The sequence below is a fragment of the Macrobrachium nipponense genome, chromosome 39, assembly GCF_015104395.2.
Source record: "Macrobrachium nipponense isolate FS-2020 chromosome 39, ASM1510439v2, whole genome shotgun sequence".
Taxonomy (NCBI): domain Eukaryota; kingdom Metazoa; phylum Arthropoda; class Malacostraca; order Decapoda; family Palaemonidae; genus Macrobrachium; species Macrobrachium nipponense.
The window spans coordinates 15,024,040-15,051,539 of record NC_061099.1 but is presented as its reverse complement, the minus strand read 5'-3'; the positions used below and the strand labels follow the sequence as shown (position 1 = coordinate 15,051,539).

Genomic DNA, 27,500 nt, shown 5'->3' with positions numbered 1-27,500 from the left:
AATGCATTGCAAGTTTGCAACTTTTATTAAAAAGTAATGTCTCATTGGTCCTGGAGGTAACATATGTCCTCTTTTAAACAAGAAAAATATTATGAATACAGCCATATGATATATGCCCATTCTTTCAATGTATAGGGAAACAGTACCTACTTGCATCTTAGGATGGTACATCTCTAGCCGTGTGACGCAGCTTCGGTACAAATGATCGAAATTGGTAAAAAGAGAAAACGTCCTTGCAAAAAGGGTGTTTTCTACAGTACATCTCATGTCTAATTATTTGGATGGGGTTGCAAGCTATCAAAACACATTAGCAAGTCAGAACACACAGACGGGTATAAATCAATATTCACAAATCATGCTGGGGTACGGTGATGTGAGGAACAATGGCATGCATAGAAAATATGCACTTGTAGTGTTAGATAAAGGAAGATAAATCACATGAACGTCAACATAAAAAAGGAATTTAAATTCGTACCTTTTAAGTAGCCTGGAAAAACATTTAACTTATCTATAACACATAGTTCGTTGTAGTAAAGCTATGTTTTTAACACTATTCCTGTCGTGGTTTTAGATACAATCATAAACTTAAAATGATCATAATTAAAGACATAATCATATCCAAAACCAGTTTATTGAACCTCCACTAACTAACGAATGCTAAATTTCCTATGGACCTTCAGAAACCTTTAGACAGCATAAAACAACCAAATCCATGGGTGGTGTACACTTTACTGCGTGGAAATAAGATGGTCATGAGCAGTGAAAAAGGATCCTTGGAAAGCTGAAATGTTATACTTGCCTAGGAATCAAAATAAAAGTATTCGAAAACTTCATCTTTTGACAAATCCTTATTATGATATATCATTGCTATTGCACAGTAATTATCAAGTAGAGGTGTGTTTAAAAACTATCGTTCAGATTACAGTATTATGATAGATGTCGATTTGTTATAGTATAGTTCTACAGTGAGAGAGAGAGAGAGAGAGAGAGAGAGAGAAGAGAGAGAGATTGTTTGCTAAAAAATTGTAAATAATCAATCATATGGGATGGCTGTGGATCCAGTGCATTCAAACCAAGGATTTGCCGAGATATATGGTCAACCCATCAACAGTATTCCAGAAAATTAAGTAGAAAAACACACGTCTGGCCACCATAGTTCACACTGTATGGAGGAAATTGCCAGGTTACATAACTCAATGGAATTAAGAATAAGAAAATATCAAAGCTACAGGAAGCATGATTAGGGATACAGGTTTGGTGCTGGGTACTCATCTCTCAAAAACAGTTTGGGTGCAAAGGAGCCAAACATGTTTGGTACAAAGTATTGCGGTTCCCTTACAAAAAAAATCAAGTCTATACAAAAGAAAATAGTAATATTTGGTATACATGTATTCATTGTATGGCAAGCCTAGGCCTTACGATCAAAATGGAGATGGGTCATTAGGGTTGTACGTAATATAAACATTTTTGAAGGGTGAGGACAAGTCTGTGGGAGGTAGTCTAATTCTGGGGCGCTTCCAAAAACAAGATAGTAACAATTTGTAACGTATGAGGTCACTTATATTTCAACCAAGAAATGACATTTTTACGATACAGTAATGTCTTTATATATATATATATTATATATATATATATATATATATATATATATATATATATATATATACTATATATATATATATATATATATATATATATATATATATGTATATATATACTTACCAAGTAATTACATTGCTTACAGTTTCATCTTTGGTAGCTTTAAAAATGTGAAAAACGCAGTAGCGCTGGTGTCGGTGTAGGTATAGGTAAATTGCCAATCCACTTACGGGTTAAGACAATAACAACTCCAGCAAGTAGTCAATTGTTTCTTCCATTTCTGTACGCAGGGAGGAGGGCGGGCTCTGATCCGTAATTACATGGTAAGTATATACAGTATATATAAAACTATCATAAAAATGTCATTTTTATATATATGTAACTTCCAAAACAATTACATTGCTTAATCCCAAATTGACCCGGAAGTGGGATATGGTTAATTCTACCTCACACATTATCAATGATAATGAACAGAGAAACAGAAGAGAAAGTCATTAAATCAATACCTGCTGTTCCTCACCTGATAAGAGAGCTGTTACAGGAAGGTACTGCCTCTGGTTGGCACTCACCTTATCCATGTAGGGTATGGCTTATTGGTCCGACTCACCTCTACAACAGTGGACCTTTGTAGCAAGGTATGAAACCGGTGACTACTAAGCATACAGGAAATCAGCTGCCCATGGCCTGGACATGTACCTGACCAATCAAGACCAGATTATACAACAATCAAACACCTACACCAACAAACATAAAAAATTACCAAACCCAACCAAAAAATCAAGAACCGGAGAGCACTCCAAGCACTAAGTGCCCCGAGTCTCCTCTTGAACACAACACCTGATATCAAGGCGAAAATACAGGTAGGAAGAGAAGCTCGCCGGGGAGCGCGGTAGGCGGGCTAATTCTGCCGGCCTTCCCTCCCGTGAGTGTAACAGTTGTCCACACGGCACAATTGACGAATGGGCGCCGGGCGGGCGTGCCCAACAATGCCAGTGCCTTGTCAAGCGTCTCACGAAAAACATGGTGGCTAGTACTACTTCGCAGAAAAAGAAAATGTTGTGCTGCATAATAATTTGCGTATGTATAAAGAAAAAGACGACTGTGTTGCAGAGATTGTCTAAATAGGAGAGATGTTTACGGGAGCCATACAACAATAGTACGTAAACTATAATATGGCTATGAACATGATTATAAATAACTATATATGAGAATGAGCTTAATCACATTCCATCATGGCCACCGATTCCATACACCCCTAGCAAAGGTAGAGCCATACATCCGAAAACAAGATGTGTACAAACATGGGACAGAGCATAACAAGTATCCATTGGAAGCAATGCTGACATTTTTAGCAACAGAGAGAGAGAGAGAGAGAGAGGGGGGGGGGGGGGGGGGAATTCGAATAGATATAAAGTAACAGTAACTAAAACTACAGAGAGAGAGAGAGAGAGAGAGCGAGAGAGAGAGAGAGAGAGAGAGCGAGAGATAGAGAGAGAAGAGAAGAGAGAGAGATGAGAGAGAGAGAGAGAGAGAGGAATTCGAACAGAAATGAAATAACAACTACGAAAACGATCTACAAGAGAGAGACTGGAATTAGTATGAAGCAAAATTGCCAAAGGAACAGCTTCTTTTTTTATTTCATAATGACAGTAGACTTTTGGGCAAACGGTCTTGAAGAAAATACATGGCTGACCCAAAGCCGAATTAAACAGGAATATTTTTGTTACGTCTTTCGTTCTTGCCTTGGGAGAGATTTTTTCTCGGTAGAAATTTTGTTATTATACTCTGGGAACTATAAGAATAGTTGAAGATATTTGATGTCAGTATAGAAAGCCACAACTGCATATGCATATATGAATGTATGTATTTATATTTCATATATACTATATATATATATATATATATATATATATATATATACATACATACATATATATATATATATATATATATATATATATATATATATATGTATGTATGTATGTATGTATGTATGATATGTATAAAGGCAAAATCCACGAAAGTGAAACAATGATTGTTTCGCTTTCCTTCTTGTATTTTGCCTTTATTTATACATTCATCACGTTCCAAATTTTTGTGATTCAGTTATACGTACATGTGTGTATATATATATATATGTATATATATTTATTATATATACATGTAACTATAAACATGGAATGAACATGCGCAAAACCGCCGTGCGCAGCATGCCACCATTGCAAAGTGTGAAGAGAGCTTTGTTATAGCGCCAGTGAAGCAGCAAACATCCTTTGGTGTAGATAATCACTACTTTGATGTGATTCGCCTGACTGTGGGCATTTACTTAGATTAGCTATTATCGCGTAGCCAGGCTCCACAGTCAGGCAATGCGGTAGAAGCTCTCGCCAGAAATGCAATAAACTTGTTCTCTTCAAGGGACAGTAATATTTAGTGTTACAACTTCCGCTTTTGTTTGTTTGGTGTATTTACGTTGCACGGAACCAGTGGTTATTCAGCAAAAGGACCAACGGCTTTACGTGACTTCCCAACCACGTCGAGAGTGAACTTCTATCAACAGAAATACACATCTCTAACACCTAATTGGAATGCTCAAGAATCGAACTCGTCGCCACCGAGGTGGTAGGCAAGAACCATACTAATCATGCCACTGCATAAATATGTCTACAAATTCCTTAAATTAGTGGTAAACCAGCCTGTATCACAATGCCCACCTCGCCATATTGGAGTATAATCTGTTAATTTTCCATGACAATATCTTGTCGTCTATGACATTTGTTGCATTATGTTAAAGTAAATTTAGTAGTACACATTATTCAATCTAGTAATTTCTGTTTACATGATGCTACATTTAAAATAGACCTAAAATTATTAGCATTAATAAGCGATCTGTAAAAATAAATTATATCAACAAGGGTGTTTCTTTTTGTAATAATGACTGACATAAGTAAGCAATGAGCACTAGTCAACGTCATCACAATTAAAGTCCATTGTGTAACGGTGATAGGGTTAATCCTTAGGTGACAGACTGGATAGCTAGGTGATAAGACCTAGGTAGTGCATAAAATGCAAAGCAGAGTTTAAGACTTTGATACTTAGAAGGATATTAAATATTAGGGGTTCAGCAGGCTTTAGTGGTAAAGGAATTCATTAATGAAAGTTCCAACAACTCTCACCTCTGATGTCCATGATAATAGTTTCGTGTGGTTGTCAGGCATCCATCATCTTCAAGGAAAAGTTGGGTGAATAATGCCCCAAAAATTATATGATACAGAGGAATTAAAACGTGACGTACAAACTAGCTAGCATTCTCGTAAAAAAAAAAAATAAGAAAAAAAAAATAACTCCCTTTAGATGACGTCACGGACGTGTAACGAGTTCGTTGTGCAAAAATGATTGTGTAATAACACATCATTTATTTCATATTTCCTGATCTACACATAACAGAGTTTTCAACTTTCTACATTCTCCTTGTTAGGAAAGTAATCTATTTTAAATAACGCTTATCTCTCACTAATGCCACTCACAGAAACATACGCACATACGAACACATCGCATGCACGATTATTTGTATTGTATGAGACATATACGTGCTTTAGTGGGTTCATTGGAAAGTGCTTTTCAAGAGCTTTTAAAGCGAACCCAGGTAAAATGCATATCTGGATATCTTTACTTTAAACACTGCAGTGCTATATTTTCTACATGCTTAATTATATGCATTTGAAAGGGATTTTTAAAGGCTTTCCAATGATCCTATATTTATTAAAATCGGTGGAAAATTAAAGACGACAGCTTGATAAATGCATCAGCAAAACTGCTTTAATAGCTTAATTCAGGGTCGTCTCCACCCTTTCCTATGGCGCCACGCAGTGACAATCAGCGTCAATACATTTATATGTGCATGTCCATTCCATATTTATAGTTCCATGTATATACTATATACATTGTATTTATATATTCAAATTGATAAGGCATTTGCTTAAGTAAGATCCTGTTACCTAATCCATTGGCTTTCTTTATTTTCTTGTATACTAAATGGCAAGTCATGATCAAGTTAAAAAGATCTATGATAAAACAGTCCTTTTATTTTGTATTTTACGGGCCCCCTATGATGACGTAAGTCTGGTAGTGTCGTACCTCCAGACTGGTGATTTCGCTTAACATGGATACGGCCATTTCACTGGTTTGCCCGGTATATGACATGCATGCCCGCCGATCAGGACCGCTCGTCTGAACATGCTTTAACGTCCTGCCAGCCACAGGTAATGGCCCTAATGCACTGCAGATCCTCCAAATAATGCTGCAAAGACCGATCGACACATCCAATAGGTAGACTGTATAATAGATGCAGTAGACAAATTATGTCTAAAAGACATTGATCTGGCTACCAATCTGATCTTGTGAGCTTTAGCTCTCACTAAATTAAGGTCCTCCTCTCCCACCTGCATATGGGCTTCCCTGATCAGATCCTTCAGGAAAAATGCCAAGACATTCTTAGACATAGCCCATGACAGGTTCTTAACTGAGCACCACAAATGATTAGAAGACCCTCTAATCTTTTCTGCCTTGTCTTGATAGTACCTTACTGCTCTCACTGGGCATAGTGTTCTCTCTTCTTCTTCTGGGCCTAGGATTAACATCAAACTTTTGATAACAAAAGAACGAGGCCAGAGTTTGTTAGGGTCTTCATACTTGGCCAGAAAGCCCAGTGTAAGGGAACATATTCCACGTCCTTAGAAGTCCACAGTCTTGTCAAGGGCATGTATCTCACTTACTCTCTTGGCTGCTGCTAAAGCAATCAAGAAGTGTCTTCCTCATAAGATCTCCAAGAGATGTGGATCAAAAAGGCTCGAGTTTGGGTCCAGACAGCCACCCTCTATGACAGAATACAGAACTGAGCATTGCTCTGTATCCTTTGATAGTTGATGACGAGAGGCCTCTAGAGATCATAAGATAGAACAGAAAATCTGCTATATCACTCAAAGAAGTCAAAGAAGAAACATCATGTCTTCTACACCAATCCCTAATGATTACCCACTTGGCCTGATAGACTGTCAGACGAAGATTTTCAGCATTTAATGATAGACTCCAAAGCTTTCCCTGACAATCCTTTCTGTCGGAGGAGTTTCCTGACATTCTGCAACCTGTCATGGCCAGAGTGGACAATCCTTGGTGGAATCGGTTGAAGTTGGGCTGTTGGAGTAAATTTACTCTCTGAGGCAGTAGCCTGGTTAAGTCCATCAGTAGCAACAATAGATCTGGGAACCACTCTTGTCGTGGCCAGAATGGGGCTACCAGGGTCATTGTAACATTGTTGTGGTTCCTGACTTTATCACCTCTCCTTATCACGCAGAAAGGTGGGAATGCATATACTGTAGGTCCATGTCGACCAGTCCTACAGCATGGCATCCGTCACCCAAGCAAGAGGGTCCGAGACTGTTAACAATAAATCAGAAGTCTGATTCTTTGATGTCACAAAAAAATCTACTAATGGTCTCCCCCATAGTTTCCACAGATCTTCGCACACCTGAGGATGAAGAGTCCATTCCGTTGGAAGTACCTGCCTGCGATAACTCGGGCCAGCTGTATAAACCTGGTTACCAACTTCTTGTTGAAAGCCCATACAAGAAGGGTACTCACTTCATAAGGGAAGAACGAAAAAGTCCCCCATAGCTTCTTTATGTATGACAGGGCTATTGTGTTGTCGGAATGGACCATCACAATTTTGCCTTGTACTTCGTGAGCAAAATGTTGGAGGCCTTGCCGAATCGCCGACATCTCCTTTATATTGATATGCCAGTGTTTTTGCTCTTTGGACCACAATCCCAACACTTCTTGATTATCCAGGACTCCCCATCTTAGATCAGATGTGTCTGCATAAAATTCTAGGTTGGGTTTCAACAGAAACAGAGAATTGCCCTGGGAAAGTCTACTTTCTAATTTCCACCGTCAGAGATCTTCCTTGATGTCTTATGACAGAGGAAAAACATACGTATCTTGGCATTTCTTCTTATCCCAGCTGTCTCACAGATATTGAAGGGGTCTCATGTGTAATCTTCCTAGGTGGACAAACTGTTTAATCAAAGCCAGTGTTCCCAGCAAGCTCATCCATTGGTTTACTGTGCATGTTTGACATGCAAGAAAATCTTCCACTTTTTCCAGGCAAGACAATGCATGGGGAATGGAAAAACCTGAAAACTCCGAGAGTTTATCACCATCCCCAAATGTAGAATCTTCTGAGGAGCCAGATGGCACCTCTGAAAATTGATGAGTATGCCAAATTCTTGGGCTAAAAGAATTGTTCTCTTGATGTCCCTGAACAGATGCTGTTTGTGAACGAAGAAGCCAATCGTCCAGAAAAAGGGATGTATTTATTCTCTTCGGGTGTAGCCATTTGGAGAGAGGGGTGAGGACTCTCACAAAAACTTTCAGAGTGGTTAAGAGAATGAAGCATAAGGCTCAGAACTGGTTAAATCGATCTTGAAATAAGAAATGAAGATACTTCCTGGACCTCTGATGTACTGGTTTGTGGAAGTATGCCTCTCTCATGTTTATGGATGCCATCCAGTTGCCCTCTTGAATGGATGACATGATGGATTGGGCTGTCTCCATCCTGAACTTTGTCTTTTCCACAAAGAAGTTCATGGTGCTCTCATCCAATATGGGCCATATGGGCCTCCCTCCCCTGAGGTCTTGGGGACCGCAAAGAGACGATTATAAAATCCCTCCGTCTTAATGTTTTCCACTTCCTCAATTGCTCTTTTCTTGAGTAGGGAAGCCACTTTGCTCACGAGTGCTGAAAACCTCTCGGAGCCTCCTAAGTAGGCAGTCAACACGATGGGTCAGTTGACCAATGGAGGTTCTTTTTTGAAAGGAATCCCGTAGCCTTCCTTCAGGACCAAAATTAACCAATCTTCCACTCCTCTTCTCACCTATTCTGTCCAAAATAGACAGAGCCTTGCTCCTACAGGTGTAAGGAGGACCTGTTCTTCACTTCTGGGCAAAAGGCTTTTTTTGATGACTTCTTGGCTGGTTTGGTCGAGAAACAAATATTGGACCTGGCTCTCTGATACCTTAATCTATTGCCGCTATAAGACAGTCCGCAATAGGGACACATTCTTGTTACTCATAGGTGTTGGGTCTCTTGGGCGTCTCAAAGAGCGAGCAAAAAGTTCCAGGGTACTCTTCTTCTGCAGTTCCGATGATATCTCACTTACTGTAGAGTTAAGAAAGAGAAGCTGATAATCTAAGGGCAAATATAAAAGTGCATATCTATAAGGACATCACACTCTGTCGTAAAAGAGTACCACAGGTCTCTCTCTTCTTTAGCACTCCTAGTGCATACAGAGATGCTAATTCTTGTGTCCCATCCCTCATGCCCTTATCAGTGCAATAGGATATTTAGCCAATCAGAGACTACTTCTACAGGCAGCTGGAAATAACTCTTAATCTTCCTTGCTAAGGCGCCCACTGTCCAGTCCACAAAACTCAATATGCACCTTGAAAATCCTAAAGAGGTTCTTGAGTAGATGGTCTATCTCCGTAGGGGAGAACATAACTTTGGTTAATTTAAAAGCCGATCTCCATAAGGAATCTATGAGACTGGAGAAGTCTCCTGTTTTGTACGTCAAATACCTCCATCGAACTAGGAAAGAAGGGGGATAACTAAATGAGGCTTTCCCCTGCTCCATTTTCTCAGCAAGCCAACTGTCTAGCTCACTAAGCGCCTTTCTAGCCGAGGAAGACAGAACAATCTTAGGCTCCTGTCTTGTGTGGAGTGATCCGACAAAAAGAACGTCCAAGCTGGAGCAGCAGGAGCTGCAGGCGTAAAAAAATCGGCCAAAATCATGTAACAATAATTTAATCAAAGCTGAATATGCTGTAGGATGAGAACCTTGATCTTCAACTTCCTCTTCATCCTCCACTTCCGACAAAACAGGAGACAGCAGTGGATCCTTAGTGTCCTGAGAAGGAGGAGGGTCTTTGAGAAGGCTGAGAATATCCAACAATTGTTCCTGAATTGTTTCATCCTTGGGCCTAGATATGGCTTCGAGGTAGAAACAGGAACATATGGCACCACTTGTCTGGTCTCCAAAGACAGGTGTGTAGCAGGATAATCCAGGTGAGCAGAAGGTGTCGCACCAATACTCAGCAAATACTTGATTGTAGACCTCTTCTCATAAATAGGAGAACGAAGGAAAAAAATTGAGTCAGGCGCCCTGGGCGCTCGGGCACTAATGGGCACCCAGGGGTCAGAGGCAGCTCCGGCGCCACTAGGGGTTAAGGAGTCATTGGATGCACAGATGCCACTGGGCGCTCTCTAGATGGCAACGACTGTTCATGGACAGTCCCCATCAACCTCCCTATGGCCTCTGGTAAGACTGCTCCCAGATGCAGGGGAGTATGACAGGGACCTTTGCCTTGGAGTGTTGGTGGGACACTTCACTTACATTACATATATTTTCCTCTTTATCCACGAGGACACATACCGAGTTCACTAGCTTGGATGCTGTATCTACAAATAACACCATTTAACTATCGAAGACTATTAGTCTTTGATTCAAGGCCAGCAAGATGGTCAGGGTCAGAAGCGGGGAAGCTGAACACGGGAACAGGTAAATTAGTCAGAGAAATGGGAACAGGTGACAGAACAGGAGCAGGCATAGATATATTCTAAATTATCTACAGACTTATTAGAACTATCTAATGTCTTAGATCATACAGTCTTAGACTCTGCCCTAGTGGCTGCCTTACGTCTCCTATCTCTATCAAAATTAGCTACCTTTGTTGCAAGTCTTGTCACTAGAACACTCATGTCCCCTGCAATCAATACACAAGGTGTGCAAACCGTAAATCTCCTTAATCAAGTGTGTATTACAGCCTTTGCTGCAGTACCTTACTCTAGCAGAGCTAGTGTCAGACATAAATTGAGACAAAGTTAAGTCAATTAACAGTAATCATCAAATTATTGTCTCTAGTTAAAGAACTAAATCCAAAAGACATAAAGCCTTAGGCAACCAGTACTTCACCCATAAGTTGGAAAAGTCAACAAAATCCAAACCAAAGCTGACTGCTCACAACTGGACTACAGCTGAGAGCCAGCAGGAAACAATTGACTACGTACTTTCTGGAGTTGTTCCTCTCTTACCCTGTAAGTGGGTGGGGGCAATTACCTAGACTTACACTGACACTAGCGTTCCCGCGATTTTCACATTTTTTAAGCTGCCAACGAGTGAAACTGTGAGCAACATAATTACTTGGTAAGTTACAGATATAAAATTTCACCTAAGGCTAACATTCCTGAACTGCACACATATCTGCTAAAATTATATTTTTCTTTACTGACCAACACTTTAACCAGAGTGCCTACTTGATATGCCTGACCATCAAAAGCTATAAAGATGTTCAAATGTATTCAGTTCAATTTGCTTTTAAAATTTGACCCTGGCTTGATGTGAATAAGTTTGGTGGTCAGGAAAAATATTTCCACTTCAGGTCTTTGTTTGTTTGTTTGTATGGCGTTTTTACGTTGCATGGAACCAGTGGTTATTCAGCAACGGGACCAACGGCTTTACGTGACTTCCGAACCACGTCGAGAGTGAATTTCTATCACCAGAAATACACCTCTCTTACTCCTCAATGGAATGGCCGAGAATCGAACCTGCGACCACTGAGGTGGGACCCCAGCACCATACCAACCACGCCACTGAGGCGCTTGGGTTGGATGTTGTTCATCTCTCTCAAGTGATGGAAGATGGCTCCCTGTTTCCTGAAGGGTAAAGCTGGGTACTGACTAAATGCTGTAAATATCCATAAGTAATGTTGACAGTGCACTGCATGAGGTGCATCATTGGCATTAACCCCTCAGAAGTCATGGGCCTTAAGAAACTTTCCAGATTAGAGTTTTCTATGCAGTGCAGATTTAAGGCTTTGTTTAATTTGGCAAGATACTATTAAAGAATAACAAAATTCATTTTTAAGATGTGGTCCCTCTGACCATGTAAAGCAGTAACATACAAAATCCTTGTTATGCTTTTGGGTGATAACAATGTGCAACATTTTCCACTTTGAATTAGGAAGTAGAACTAAATATGTTGTACTCTTAAATAAAGCGAGTAAGAAACATGTAATACGAATTTTAAGTTGTCTTCTTTTTGCAGTGTAAAAATTGTTATCCTCTTTTATTTAATCAACAAGTAAAAATATTTACAGCTTAGGGGCATATTTACACAAATGATAGTATAATCATGACTGTCATTCAGATCATTTTTTGCAATTGTTCTAAAGAATCTGGCGTCAAGAGCCTCAAGGGATCTAGCTCTCCCAAATTTACTCAAAATTATTGTCTTATCTTTCTCAAGAATGGGAATTATTCTTCATAATATAGCCAAAAGTTATCCCACTTTACCATTTTCCATACATACTTTTTTTCAATGGGAAATCTGAAACTAATTTACATGGGTAGTTGGTTTAGATTCAGCCATGCCAATAGGAACCCTTGCCCAAAGGTAATGTGTTGAAAGTGTTAAGAGGTCTGATGTGGACTTTTTGACACAAATCTACAACGGTAGCATGTGTTTTACTGAAGTGCCATGTAGTCAAACTGCCAAGTAGATGATGTCCTTTATTTACTGTTAATTGGTGGATGAGTCTTTCCTGATATTATTCAATTTAAAGAACATTTATATCCATACTGTAGTTCCCAGATGCCATTACCATGACATAACACTTTTTTTTTTTTTTTTTTTTTTCAAAACTGGATTGTCTGTTCTCCTGAGGTAATCAAATTAAATATTCTAGCTTTAGTTGGGTACGAAGAACGTAAGTAGGTGGAAGTACTTGTTGAAATTGGAATCAGCAGTTGCTAGAGAGCATATATAGTAAGTCATACTCTGGCCTTACACCATCTGGCAGATACTCAATAAGTTTTTATCTACATAATATCCTAAGTTAGGTATACAAGTGAACGTGTTACTAAGTGAACATGTTCGTTTTTATCACCGATTATGAGCAAAGTATCTAATAAAATCAATATAAAATAAAAATGCATCAAACCTGAAACTCCTGTAACCTGCCCTTTGGTGTTTACCTGTGATAAAAAAAGGATGGTAGTTGCTTGGATCTAATATTCACAGACCTCCTTGGTGCTTTACTAGTACCGTGGGTACTCCTATGGGCTCCTGATCAAGCAATATATGGTAGTGGAGGCCTGCCCTGCCTCTTAAAATGACATCTATTCTTCAACTACTGCACCAGGGTATTATTGTGACAAAAACAAGGCACTGCCAGTGCCAGTTTTCAGTAAAACTACTGGTGGTGTTTGAGGATGATTAGACGTAACTTTACCTGGATACTCTTGGGGAATGGTCTAATGCAAAATCTTATAAATTACTCCCTTAAGCTGGCAATCCACAACTAGGTTCTCATTTAGAGACAAAACTTGCCTCTTGCTTAGAAACACAGTTGGCATAAATACTACTCTAAAGAGGTAGCTACTGTCAATTTTCCAAGGTTTGAGGCTGTGGACTTCCAATATGTATAGGTACAAAATGATCCAAGGTTTGCTGTACTGACAATACATACATAGATAACGCACTTGAGCTGATTGGACTAAATTACTGAGACTAAATGGCCAGTAACATTCTTTTGTGTTTCAAGGCCGAGGCCAGGAAAATCTGGCATCAAGGCTTCTTAGACCTACATCAGTCCTTGCAATGACTTTTTTCACAACCATGCCATTATAACACTGCAGAAAAGTTGTGCATAGGGGCTATATTGTTCTGCAATGCATGATATTTCATTAGGAGGGCTTGGGGGCTACAGCCATTGGCCAGATTAAGGCACAGTGCCAAAGGTTAATCTTATGTCATGGGATGGTCGGGTTAAAATGTGTCCCTATTAAAGTATGCCTTTGATCTTTGGAACTGGCTGCAATTTACAAAAATAGTGACAACAACTTGACAAATTTAACAGAGAGTACATTGCATTCTGCTATCATGTCAAATCCCCCAACAGTCAACTATTGCTTCCCCCCTGTAAGTTACGTAGTATTAGACTAAAAATGATTTCATATATAAAACAAGACTGCAAAACAATGAGAAATCACTTATTAGCTCTCTATCTCTGATATTCATTTTGAAACTGGCAAATTTGTAAGAAAAGTAAACAAATTTACTGGCACAAATTTAAAACTTAGACCAATATTTCTGTTATCTACCAGGCAGACCAAGTTCACATAAATTGCCAGTATTTAAAATCCAAGTTTTATAAAATAATTTTCATACATGATCATCTTCCCTCATAGTCAAGTTTTGTTAATCTAAGTCTAGCTAGCATTCAACTCCATCCTGGTCTCAGATACTATAACTACTAACTGTTTTGTTTAGATGAGACTTCTTAATATTCCAGGGCTGTAATCAATACCCAGTACATTCTTTAGAGTATTGCTTCCCATCCAAGATCATATACTGTACAAGGAATGTGAAAACTGTGAAATCATTTAGCAATTGTGTACTACATAAAATAGTTCTTCAAACCATTTAGAAAATATTTTTCTCCAAAAAGACTAAAAGTAACTCAGACTATAACTCATTTACATTCACATTAACTCTAAGCATGTACAATGATATTTTAATAACTTATGGTAATTTTGTGCTTATAAAAGCCAATTCTAAAAATCCCATTGCAACTGAAATACGAGGTTTTACACATGTAATGACAGAAACTTGACTGACTTAGAATAAGTAAATGATGCTGTATTAATCAGCATGACATAACCAGAATCACACAGCTTGCTTAATAGGATGTGGCGTTATGTTTAGAAATGGGACTCACAATACACCTAAGAAAAACAAGAAAAGAGGGCAGGATATGTAGAAAGAGATTAATCTTTAAAATATTTAGGATCAATATGAAGCTTGGGTTCTCTTGGGTTGAAATTTAGTAAAAAAAAAATGGCCAGGTTATCTAGTATTTGAAAATCAAATAAATCTGTACTGCTATACTGATATGACAATGAACCTATAACTAAATAAGTTTTGTTGATCTGTGAATAAAGCCTTAAAAAGAATCTCAAGACTTTTAGAGAGAAGGGATAACTTGTGGTTTCTGCTCATTATGGTTGTTCAGAAGTGGTTCATAATATCTATAAGTACACAGATTGCTCACTCATTCCACTTAGTGTACATGGTTCATCTATCAGGACTTGCACACATGGTAGTATTTGCTAGATGCTCTCTTAAACCCAGTAACAGTTCCCATAGATCTGGTTCTGCTGCAGTGTACAGGTGCTTGATGAGTGTTGACTGGTACTGACATCTTCCAGTGTGGTTAAGTAACTTTTTTTTTTGGTTCTAGTTGCTTGTTATATAACATGATTCCATGGGCAGTCATTGAGGTTGATCGACTTGTTTGCAACACTTCCCAATGGCTCACTCCTCTGCATCAGCTCCACTTGCTGAGGTACCACCAATCTAGGGCTATTCTGCTTTCACAGATAGAAACTTTCCAGCAGCCTCTGGAAGATGTAAATAAAGCCTTTTGCTTCCTGGAGCTGTGGAAATGTTGGCAACTACATGAACTGGTGGTACTAAAGCAGATGGGACTGACAAAGCAGTGATGCCATGCAGAAATACCTACTGGCACCTTGACAGAAGGACACAACTGACTGGGATACCAGTCAACTTGAGGTTGTTGAGAAGCCATCCAGGTAATCGTGAGTCCTGGGTTGATCAACATATAGTTGAGCATTCAACAGATAAGGCTGAACTAGGGAAGGTTTAAATGTCCAGGTGGCAAACATACTGATTGCTGGTGTTCCCAACAACTTAAGAAAAATCTTCCTGCTAGGCAAGAATCTCAGCAGCCTACCCTAGTGACTGAACTGGTCTATCATGCCAATCACTCCTGTCTGAAATCTTGATGACATGACAAGCTGTAAACTTGTGCATCTATGTCACCACTGAGGTGGTGTTATCACTTACCAGCATCAATTAGTGACCCATTACATGATCTGAGGGAACCTTGCAAGGCCAGCAGCACTGTTTGCTTTTCCAAGGCATTAATGTGCAGAACAAGATAGCCTCCTACTCACACACCTGCAATGACCAAGTTCTCTAGGTGCTCATCCCATCCCGCCTTTGAGGAGTCCATGAATACAATCATCTCTGGACCTGGAAATTAAAGGGGCCTCCCACAACGAGTTTCCTGTTCTCCAGCCACAAAGCTAGAACATCCCTAATATCCTGACTAAACAGCACACAATGTGTCAGGGGATACAAGGCAAGAAACCCGGTGCTGCTGCAGGCAAACTGAAGTGATAACTGGCAGAAATGCCCATGGGATACAAGCTCCTCTAAAGATAAAAGGTGACTGAGCATGATCTTTAGAAGCTGAGCGGGTTGCTTCAGTCAAAGGTTCCAAAACCCAATGAACTTGCTCATCTGAGAGTCTACAGATATGGCCTCACTGCTCCCAAACCTATGGGCATGCCCTGATACTTCACGTCCAAATTGGCCTGGAGGTCCGACTTTTCTGTTTACCAAAGTCTAGATCATGGTAAAGTGCAAAGAATACTTGATTTTAGAATAACTGGACTTTGGATGACATCAAGATCAATCAGTTGTTGAGATAATACAAACTATGTATCCCAAGAGAATGGGTCCAAACCATAAACACCTGACAGATTACCAAGCCCTTGAACTGGTAAGCAATCACAGCAAAACTAGACCTGAGGTATCTTCCTGAAGTCTTGATGGAAAGCTGTTTAGAAATAAACACATCTGGTTTGCAGAAAGTATGAAGTTCCCTCTCTAATGTAAGCCAACGTGTGGAAACAAGAGAAGATATCCCATGTCCTACTTCTTTCTCTTACCTGAATTTCAAGTTGGAGCCTAACAAACAAGTCGAAAGGGCTGTGAAAGCTCCAGACTCCTAACAGAAAAAGAATGCTGGCCTCCTGACTATGTTTTAAAGAGGTCTAATTGCTGTCTAATTTGTAAGTTGAAGGCATAAATAATCCCAAATGCTTGGCTGAAGTCCCAGAATCTTAAAGAAAAGTGCACGATGGATCAGACTGCCCTGAATGTCAGAATGCCTTTTATCCAACGCTGCTTCTATCTTCCTCTTCATAAAGTCTGAAGAGACAAGCACTCATATATCACATAGGGCACAACTGCTGTCAGTTATATAACCATTCAAAGTCTCAAGACACTCATCAACAGACAGCATTGTGTCTTATCTCCATCAATTCTGAAAGTTACAGTCACTGTTCCAGGCCTAGATAAGTCCTGTATGATCATTTTGAATACCAGATGGAAATTCACAGGGAAATGAAGGACACTTTGCAAACCACTTCAACAAGAACAAATATGAAAAATTGAAAGCATCCAAAGCCCCCTCTCAAAACTCAACAAACCTGCATTCACTGAAAACTATGTGCAACATACTGACTTACGACTAACTCCAACATAACATCTCCAGTTAACTATTGAAAAAAATCCACACCACAGCATATCAACATAAAGCATTAACCATATTCAGAACTTTTACAAAATAAAACGAATGACATCTGAAATAGTTCACTACAAAGAATCAGATACCCTACTCTCAATTACTTTAAATGAAATGATACACATCATTCCTTAAAAAATTATGAAATACAAACCATACATATTTTCCAATAATATATCCTTTCAGACTCAAGCAATAATAACAAGAAATGTCAACAGGAAAAGAGCAATAATTAAATAAAGAATGAATATGCTTACTCCTTTTGTTAATACCACTTTCTAACACCAATTAGATATAACTTGCAACTCCTATCTTATAGTAGGCCTCATTTCCAGCTACAATAGGATTGGAAATACTAATTATGCTGGTGACTAAATGGGTTGCTAGTATTGATACCAAATTAGCATGCACAAAAAATCCCTTCCTGAGCAGGAAACACAAGGTAAACAATACTGAACAAAATGGAGTGATAAAGAGAAAATTATACAGAATGTAGCAAAACATAATTAAAAATGAAAGTTCTGTATAAGCATAGCACTAGAACATTTTCACAGATCAGTGCTATATCAAGTACTGTATAATAAAAAAAATATAAAAAAAAACACTTACATAAACTAACTTTTCTTACTTCTGCAACTTTTATACCATTCTTTTTGTCATACATACTGTGCATACATAGGCATTACCTATGTAGATGTATCACAGAATGCTTTAGTTTAATATTTGGTGATACTTTATTTCTAGAAACATTTAAGCTCTAATGCCTACAACCTTTTATCTGATGACACACTGGTTTTGCTTAAAATTTCATTAGTAAATTTTTTGCAAATCATTCAAATCACATATGGCTATCAACAGCTTCAATATGACTACTCTTTTTGAAGCCCCAACATAAGCAATTCTATTAGACCACTTTCAGTGGATCTACCATATAACAAACCTTGATCCTTTTAATTTTCATCAGAGTCAGAGCAGATACCATGGAAAATAACAACTCAAATTTTAAAAATCAAAATGATGGCTCAAGACATGCTGGATTTGTCATCTGAAAGGGATTGGTATTTTCAGAAAGCATAGCATAGGTGTTATGTGAAGCAGAATTCTACCTTGACTACCTCTAATTATGTGGCAAAAATTGGAAGCAAACGATACTTTTACCTCTACAATAAGTCTCTTAATCCACATACACACATCATTTGTATACATAAGTGTCAGTATTTTCGGATATTAATCTATCATCTGCATTTGGCCATGGAAAATCCCTTTACTGACAAGTATGAATTTTGCTTTTCACAAGAACTTTATAATATATTGTACTCAAAAAAGGGATTTTGACGTAGGAAAAATCTATTTCTGGGCGAGGAAGCCAGGGAACTCTTTTTGACTCGCACAATCTCAGACTGCACAGTGGTAGTTCACTCTAAATGTTGAAAAACTCATTGTAGTTATATATTAAAAAAAATTAAGGAAAAAACATTACAGTTCAGTACCTAGTTAAGCATTAACAAAAACTATATTAATCTGAAATTCACCTATTAATTTACCCTACATTGCTGATCAACTACTGTACTTATGAAGTGAATGCTAATTTGCTTTCATCTTCTGTACTGGTCTTACTCAGGGACTCACCATGACACAGATGCCTTAACAACTGAAATATGCATAGAGGCTTCAATAACTGATATTTTGAAGAGCTTTCTCCTTCCTTGTAATGTCCATGATGTAAAATGGCATCATATGTGGCAAAGGTGATTACAATAACTTCCGCCTTCTCTTCCGTAAGGTATGATCTCCTTGTACAATACAATATTGTAAAAATATGCAAAACATCTTGTGAAAAATAAAATAAGTGATGAAAGTGAAATTCTGACTCCCCTTCAACACTGGCAGTATAAAACATATCTCTTGCAAAAACTAAAAAACCACAAAAGTGTAAACACCATGTTAACATCTAACAAGACCACTGTAAGTGGTCCATCCCAAAAAAAGTATGTAGAAGTCTTATGTTGTTTACTCTTACTTAAAAATCTGAATGTGAAAAGGTTGTAAGTAGACATTTCATTGTGCATTGTGAAAGTACATTAAGAAAATTTTCCCATGATTCTAGATTACCATACTCTTGTAAAATATTTTGTATTCTTTATAACATCACACAAAAAATGGCACTGGTCAAGGAAATATATATACAAATAATAGATGAAGGGAATAAATGTAAAGCGATGTACTACGTATATTGCATTACACTGAGACATCTGGTAATCATGAGGAACCAATTCAAGTAAGTGTGTATTTTCTATGTGTACTCAAGTGTAGGCTACACATTGCATGAATGTGTAAAAAAATCATGCTCATAACATATTTGTAACAAAACTTGATATATCAGGATAATTTAACACATAACAAAACAGAGAAAGTTATCAAGAAACTTAAATGAATTACCTGGAAAGTTTTGGTACATAACACAAGAGGCTTTTCCTAACGTGTATTCAACACAATCACAAGACAAATAAAAAGGATTGCAAACTTTTCTTTTAAACTGTACCAGATTAAAAGTCAGCAATCTGAAAATTGATAAGTGAAAAAAGGAAACTAAACAAATTCAATTTAAACTGAAATAGAACAAAAATTCAGGGAAAGGAAGACACTCAATAATATTTTGCTTGACAAAATCTTTATGTCATCTTTATAAAATAAAAAAGGAATCTCCTTATTAGACTAAATCCATTTTTCCAGACATACTCGTACATTAGCATACAAAATACTGCCACCTGATGACATTCACCAGTCTGCAGGGTTACATAAAGAAAACTAACTGAAAAAGATGACTATGTATATCACTGGAAATTCTCTAAATAATAAAATAAACTCTTCCAAGCAAATAAAAATTGCAACAAAAGGGTACAACAGCTTAAGAGACAGCCCGTAGCACAAGGCACTTGGAAATAAAAAAAAGTTCTATAAGCAATAACTGCAGTATAGCTGGATACATCTGAAGGAAAGAAAATTTCTAATTTGTTATAAGACTGCTTAAAACTACCTACATCAACATGGAAATGACTGTAAATTTTGCATATGAATGACTGTGAGGGAATCACTTAAAATGAAAGCTTTTTGGGGGTCAAACAAGTGAGTGTTCAACAATGTATACATATTCAGTAGGTCTTTACTGAATATGTATAGTTCAAGTGTGCTACATACAAAAGCCACAGTTTGCATAATGATTTAACATACAGTGTTCATTGGGGAAATGCTGCAAGAAGAGACAAATAAGATTGCAGTGCCTTGTGCATACGGGAGTGCGGCACTACGTGAGCTCACCTCCCGCCCCGTCTACCCATTTCCTTTACAAAATTGATGGGCAGGTGGAGCGGGCGGTTGGGCAGCAGCTCGGGCGGGGCGGTTTGGCTGCAAACCATCCCGAGCAGGGCAGCACAAGCCAGTCACAAGCCTACAAAAGAAATGACCAGCTGAAGCAATCACTGACACCCTCACACCTCCTGATCTAAGGCAACCAACTGATTGGAAGTGAATGACATGCATTTTTGTATTATAAGGACAGACAGTGTGAGGGTGGCTGTGCAGCTTCATCTGTTCGTATAGAAGTCTTACAGTGTTGTTGCGCCCGGCTCGAGAGCTCGCGGATGAGTGCCGCATGCTCTGGCTCCGTGGGCTTCGATCCCAGGGTGTTTACACAATTCAAAGTGCTCCTGAAACACAAGGGTAGAAATAGGGGTCACACGAGGCAGGGCTCACTGCATACTCGCAGCTATTCTCATTCCTTTACTGCACACACACTAACCAGTCTTTTACATCACACATTAGTTATCTGAAAATTTTTATAGACTACTAATTATTAAGGCAGTTCTAAATAGTACTTGCACTTACAGTAATATTACACAATAGTAATGTAAAACTAATATCCCTAACAGTACAATATGCATTACACTGTGAATATTTGAAACTGTATTTCTTTCTTTCTAAAACAAAAATGTATAATTTAACATACTGACTAAAGGCTGGTATGCTAACAGTACCAAATAATGTAATAACAATTATGATTCATCCTTCCAAGAAAACAGTACACTTGTTAATACTGGTACAGTAAGTGCAATTGCACCTTGGAGCATAATAATCTAAATGCATAACATTTCTGTTACTTTTGAGCTGGTTCATAGTAAAACATCAGTGAAATAAAGCTTAAAGGTATGAATCATTTTTAACTTCTGAATCATTTTTATCTTCGGACACCTCAACAGGATTTGTATGTCCTCTGTCAAATCTGGAAAAACAAAATAAAATAACATAAGAATAATGTTTAAATTAAGAAAATCAACAAAAATTAATGTTCAAAAGAGATAGTAATAACACAATACATATTCAAAATTAAAGAAATTAAAAAAAAGTTAATTCACAACACTAAAAACAAGCAAAATAACAGAACTAAAGAAAAGCACAAATGGCAAATACAGTGTATGTATTGAAAAACAGAATAACTAAAAGTTGGAACTAAAAATCCTAAAGTACAGTGCATGTAGTAGGGATTCTACAGCAAATTTATATCCTGTGTTATGCTATTATTTTCCCTCATCTTTTACAAGAAACTATGACTGTTGGTCTTGTTAAAGCTAAGTGCTCTGTAGATTGCATCATATTGGTGCATCAAGTTATTTCCATAATAAGTCATGAAATACTAATACCCACCCTACTCTTCCTTAATCAGTTTAAAGTGCATTGGTAAATCTTTTCGCTCAAACTATTTTGATGGGGTGGGTCAGAATATTAAATTATCAACATATCAGAAATGTGCAGAAACAAGGTCAAAACCATGGTACGTATATGACAGTTTTATTTTAAAAATCATCATGGTAGTTTTATAATTGTAGGAGAGGAGGAAGAGTCCCCGTAGAGCTTTCAACATTGTCTTACTGGACATCATCAGTCAAATTTATTCTATATATATCACTTTTCTTTTGATCAAAAAGATCAAATATATTTACCTATATCATTTTGCTGTTGATCAAAAAGATAAAATAGTCATATATCATCGGGCTAAATAAAATTTTTCATCAGCAAACAGCAGACAGAATAAATAGTAATAGATTTAATACTGCTTCTCTAATTCATTTAATATATCGTTAAAATTAAATAGAAGTATAGGAGGAAGAAACAGTTTCATTGCATAATGATATAGTGCGACATCGTTAACTTTGATGTCCTCGGGCATCCAGCCGTTACCTAACCATAAGTGCGTATAAACAAAAACTTAGTCATAAAGGACTGATCAACTGCCCTGCCAGGAAGATGCACACTACTAGAACAAGTCAGAAGGCCATCCACGAGCAGCAATTTTCATACATTTTTGTGGAGTTGAAATCTGCCTTACTGGATTTCCTCCAACTAACAGTTCCCTACATAGTGATGTTGGAGTGACAGAGGTGAATAATAGAAAATATGCTAATTCTAATACTAAAGGTATCTGAAAATGATCTGGGCAGATGCACTTCCTGTACAAAACACAGTGGACAGAAATAATGTATATCTTTAGGTCTGTGTAACAAGATTTTCTATGGAAACTCGTATGTCACATTATGACACTTTATACCTTGAAAAGTTTAATTTGAATACATAGCAATGTGTTTAGACTTGTTCCAAATATAGTCTTTTTCACTGTTAATGACCTACAATGCTGTGATTTCAGTTGGATTAACCAGAGATCAAACTACATACTGCTTTTTAATTTTCAGAAATACGTAACACATTTCTTTTAGAACAGTATCATTTTATGTGACTTGTGTTACATCAGCAAAATCATATAGTGAACTTCAGTAAATGCTCTGCAAGTATAGAATATGAAATTTATTTCAATTTTATATTTCCATCTTGAATGTACTTATGTGAGAATAGTTTCAGGATAATAATGTGCTTTTAAACGTATGAAAGAGGATGTGCAGTATTAAGGAAATTCTAACTACTATGAAGATATTACTAAAGTATGGGTTCTGAGTAAAAACTAAAATAAAAAAAAATTGAAGTTAATGTTGAAAAGAAAATTAATCAAAATTCTCCAATTTGAGATCAGTGTACAGCAAAAATGATATAACTGGAATGGCTATATAAAAATTCATTATTTGGCACTGTTCACAAAAAATGCCCATTTTTATACTGCTATTATAAATGGTCATGTAAATGAGAAGACTTAGAATAAAGATAATCAAGTTTAAGATGATAATATACTACATGGGCCAGTCGTCATTAACCAATATATCCACTGTATGTGCAAACTAAAGATGATGCTTTAAAATGAATTTTTTATTATATGAAACCAAATAGAAATTCTACCACATCTGCTTTCAAAGTAATGAGAAGCAAGGGAGAGATGATGATAATAAATAATAATGAAAAAAAAATAATGATAATGAAGTGCACAAGCCAAAGAAAGCATTGTACCATCATTCTGCTCATATATTCAACTAAGCCTATAGCTAAGTAATTGGTCTTTTGCGCCACTGATCTGACTTAAGCATCAGCTGCCTCACAGAAAATTTCATACTGTGTAATTCTAAATTCTTTCAGTGTCTTCAGGAAGGTAAGTCCTTCCTTAACAAATGATAGTAGGCATAATGTTTAACCTGTTACTGCTATGCAGTGTTACATTTTAACCTGAAATATTTCCCATAATTTCCTGAAAAAAATGCTCTTGAATGAGTTGATATCCTACTACAAGAAGAAGCAGATGTAGAAGTAATACTGGAAGATTATTAACAGAAATAACAATAAAATTTATGACTATAATGAATAAAACAAAAAGCATGACAACTGTTATACAAATCATAAAGGGACTTAAAAATATGACTAATATTCATGTGCACCTAGCCTAGTCCCTCAAAGAAGAAATGTTATTGCTTCTATCACAGCAAATAATAAAAATAATCCCAGCAAAGCAAGCTTCTCGTTAATATCACTCACAGACTTTGCATTCAATTTGTTCTTACAAAATCTTTAATCCTTCTATTTTAGCAGATATACCAAAAAGAGCGACAAAGAACTAAAACATTTCACAAATAATACCATTAATAAAAGGAAATAGTATTGCTTTTCCTCTTGCCCAATACCAACAGGCATAAATCCATAATTAAATTTTAAGATAATATCTAAATTTTCATTTTAAATTCAATCATAGCACAAAATAACTGTAAAAGGGCACCAAAAATAACTTCTTATCCGCAAATAAAAGTCACCAAAACAGGACATAAGAACAGTACATAAGAGTAGATTTCTCCAGCTCACTGCCCTCCATATATATTTTTGAAATTCAATAATCTTGGCTAAACTAGTGAGGGAGAAGAGTTTCAACGGCCCTGATAACTATAATCAAACCTCTGGTATGCAGGGGAGTAAAAAAGGATGATAAATACCCTATAAGCAGAATCATCAAAGGTGACGGTGCATTATCGCTCCGCTGAAAAATGATACTATACCAAAAGAGACACTTAGTATCAAGTTACCTCAACCTGCTATTAATAGGTAGGTTCAAAGAAGTTAAAAGAAAGTAAGGAAAAAACTAATCTGGAACTGGGGTTTCTGCCTGCTGCTTCATTTATGGCATCAAACCTCTGAATAATGAAGACTGACGATTTTGCTTTTTCATATATGATATAACTTCATAAAAAGTCTAAGAACAATAAGTTTAGCCCTCAAAGAAATGCATTAACAATGCCAGTGTGCTTCTTCACAACCAAATTTGAAGGAGACAAAATTTTAATTCAAACCCATATTTCTCAGTGCACTGTCATAAACACACTTGAGAGACAAAAAGGCCATATTATAAAATGCGTGAACATGTATTGTATTTTGGTCTTTAGAGCAAATTCTCACACTATACAAAGGCTACATAAATCTAAATGTGCAACTAAACATGAAATCTTAGATAAATAGCTTTGTAAATGTGAAAACATACCTCATCACAAAGTTGTGACCATGTAAAAATGAAGGCAAACATGATGTTGGGAGAAAAATTTGTAAAATGAAACTGTAATCTTCCCTGAATAAGTAAATTGAATCAAGTACGTAATCTCAAACCTTGGTAGCCCAAAACAACTAATCCAACAAAATGGCGCTCATTATTGTTCCACGAATATTCAGTTAAAAAAATGCTGAAATGTTTGGGGCTAACAATTCATTGTAAAACTAATGGAAATCAATTGTAGGAAAAAAATTGCATATCAGCAGCAAGGTAGTTCTAGGCTACAAACTCACCTATCAAAATCAACACATACGCACACATCATCATATAATGATGTAAATATATACACAAATGTTGCATGGAATGCTTTTTCAACTTTTTCTGAAGAATTGGGGATATATTTTCCATCTGGAAAGTCCTTGAAATCTGAATGTGAAGTGAATAAGGATATGCTCTCCAACTTTGAATGAGAATTATATTAAAGTTCAACATTAATCATAATTATTAATTTCTTAAGTATAGAATTTCATGATAATGGTCTCCAATAATTCCATAATTTTTCATAAATATTGCACTCACTAGGCAATTTTCTTCATCTGTTTGGGACACTAGCCAATGACCAAACTGGTTTACATATGTGAACAATCTGGATATGTAACTCAGCATCCAATGATTTTAGTGATGGTTTCATTAATGAAGTACGTACACATATCAAATATGAATTCTATCTTCTATATTCAAAGAGCTATGGCAAAGGAGCATATATTATGTTAAAAATCTATGAAACTTAACTTTAACATTTCGGCAGTCCTTACTTAACAATAATAAAAAATGGAAAATGCCTATGAACGCACAGACAGGTGATCTCTATCCATGAAATTCTATTCATAATTATCTACCTTTCTAGCAAGTTCAGCTGAAATATATTGAAACTCTGTAGGCAAATTAATGGGTGGGTTAATAGATGGAGATGGACAAAAAAACAAGAAAAACTATAGTCCTTGATCTTGTTGGCAAGGGACCAATAAGAGGCTTGCTCCAAGGTATAAATAGGTTCCTGCAGTCAAGGAAGGACATCCTGTATTATCTCCACAACATTACATGGACCGTTATGTGGCAAAGCTATGAACTGGTTGGTTTATACAAATTTCCATTCACTTACATTTTTTATACCCTCTATTTCAAGGACCAAGAACTTGGCAATGCTGGAATTGATTTTATTATTTGTTTAAGGTGATGTAATTTCCTCAAAGATACTATGAACAAAGAATAATAACAGAAAGAGTATTTGATTAAGAAAAACTAAATAAGGTTATCTCATTAAAGGCTTTACTAGTCTTTTCTGTCGGTAGCAATGATTAACAATATACTGGTGAGACAAATACAATTCATGTGTCCCTTCTAGAGTATACCACCTAAATATTTGATTATAAGGTTTAGGGAATCTTTAGTATGTATCAAAATCAACTGACCTAAATATTCAGAGTCTATATGAAATAAAAATTTTATCATATTCAGAGATTATTAACACGTATACACTCATTTATTTCAATCATATCATATTATTTTACTTAAGCTAATGTATCTCATTTACAACATCAACTCAGGAATACAAGAGGGTAACGACAGACACCTTGGATGGGAATCGAGCTGGCAAATACATAAATTTATCATTATACTACTTAAATGGATTCACTGGCAAAAATTGAAATCTCTCACTAAAGATACAGGTAGTTATGCCCAAATGCCAGAATACCATGCACATTGGTTAACCTAACTATAAAATCATTAGTATAAGTGCTCTGATGAATAAGAATCAAAGAAGTGAGTGGAAATACAATTAGTGTGTGGGACTAGGAACTACAGTATGATGCAGGGGGACCATGCTAGGAGAATCATATTCAATCATATCTGTAATGGAAACATAAAGAAGCAGATATATACCTACTCAAACAAACAAAGATCATAGAAACTCAAGATCATTCTTACATATATACATCATATATACATAGCATACATACAGACATACAGTAAATTAGAATACAAAAATATTTGACCACTCTCCATTAAATTAATAATTACAGAGCAATAATTTCTATAGCTCACATAAACCAAATACTGTACTGTACTGCATACAATAAGAATACAGTACTGTAACTGTATACAAATTAATAATTCACACAAATCCTTTAACCTTGTGTTAAACTGCTTGACGATCAACCGAATTGGCTAAAAAATCTAAACATTTTTATATCATGGATGAGGCAATAAATTAGAATATGAATTAGTTGATAAATGCACTTCACTAACATTAACAAGTGCATCCCACATCACCATACTCAAAGAAACGTCACCAAAAACATTCACTTACCATCACCACTAGGCCAACCTACTGAGCTCAGTTACTGAATGTTTCCACCAATTAGAA

General features: G+C 36.8%; 1 protein-coding gene across 7 annotated transcripts in view; it reads right to left on the bottom strand.

Annotated features, from left to right (window-relative positions):
- The window catches only part of LOC135210146 (glucose transporter type 1-like), a 372,059-nt gene that overhangs the window by 3,816 nt on the left and 340,743 nt on the right, over positions 1–27,500 (bottom strand). For all 7 annotated transcript variants that reach the window (XM_064242967.1, XM_064242965.1, XM_064242966.1 and 4 more), the window contains one exon: positions 20,719–20,816. In XM_064242967.1, the coding sequence (XP_064099037.1) occupies positions 20,719–20,816 (98 nt within the window). The remainder of the gene's footprint in view (positions 1–20,718; positions 20,817–27,500) is intronic.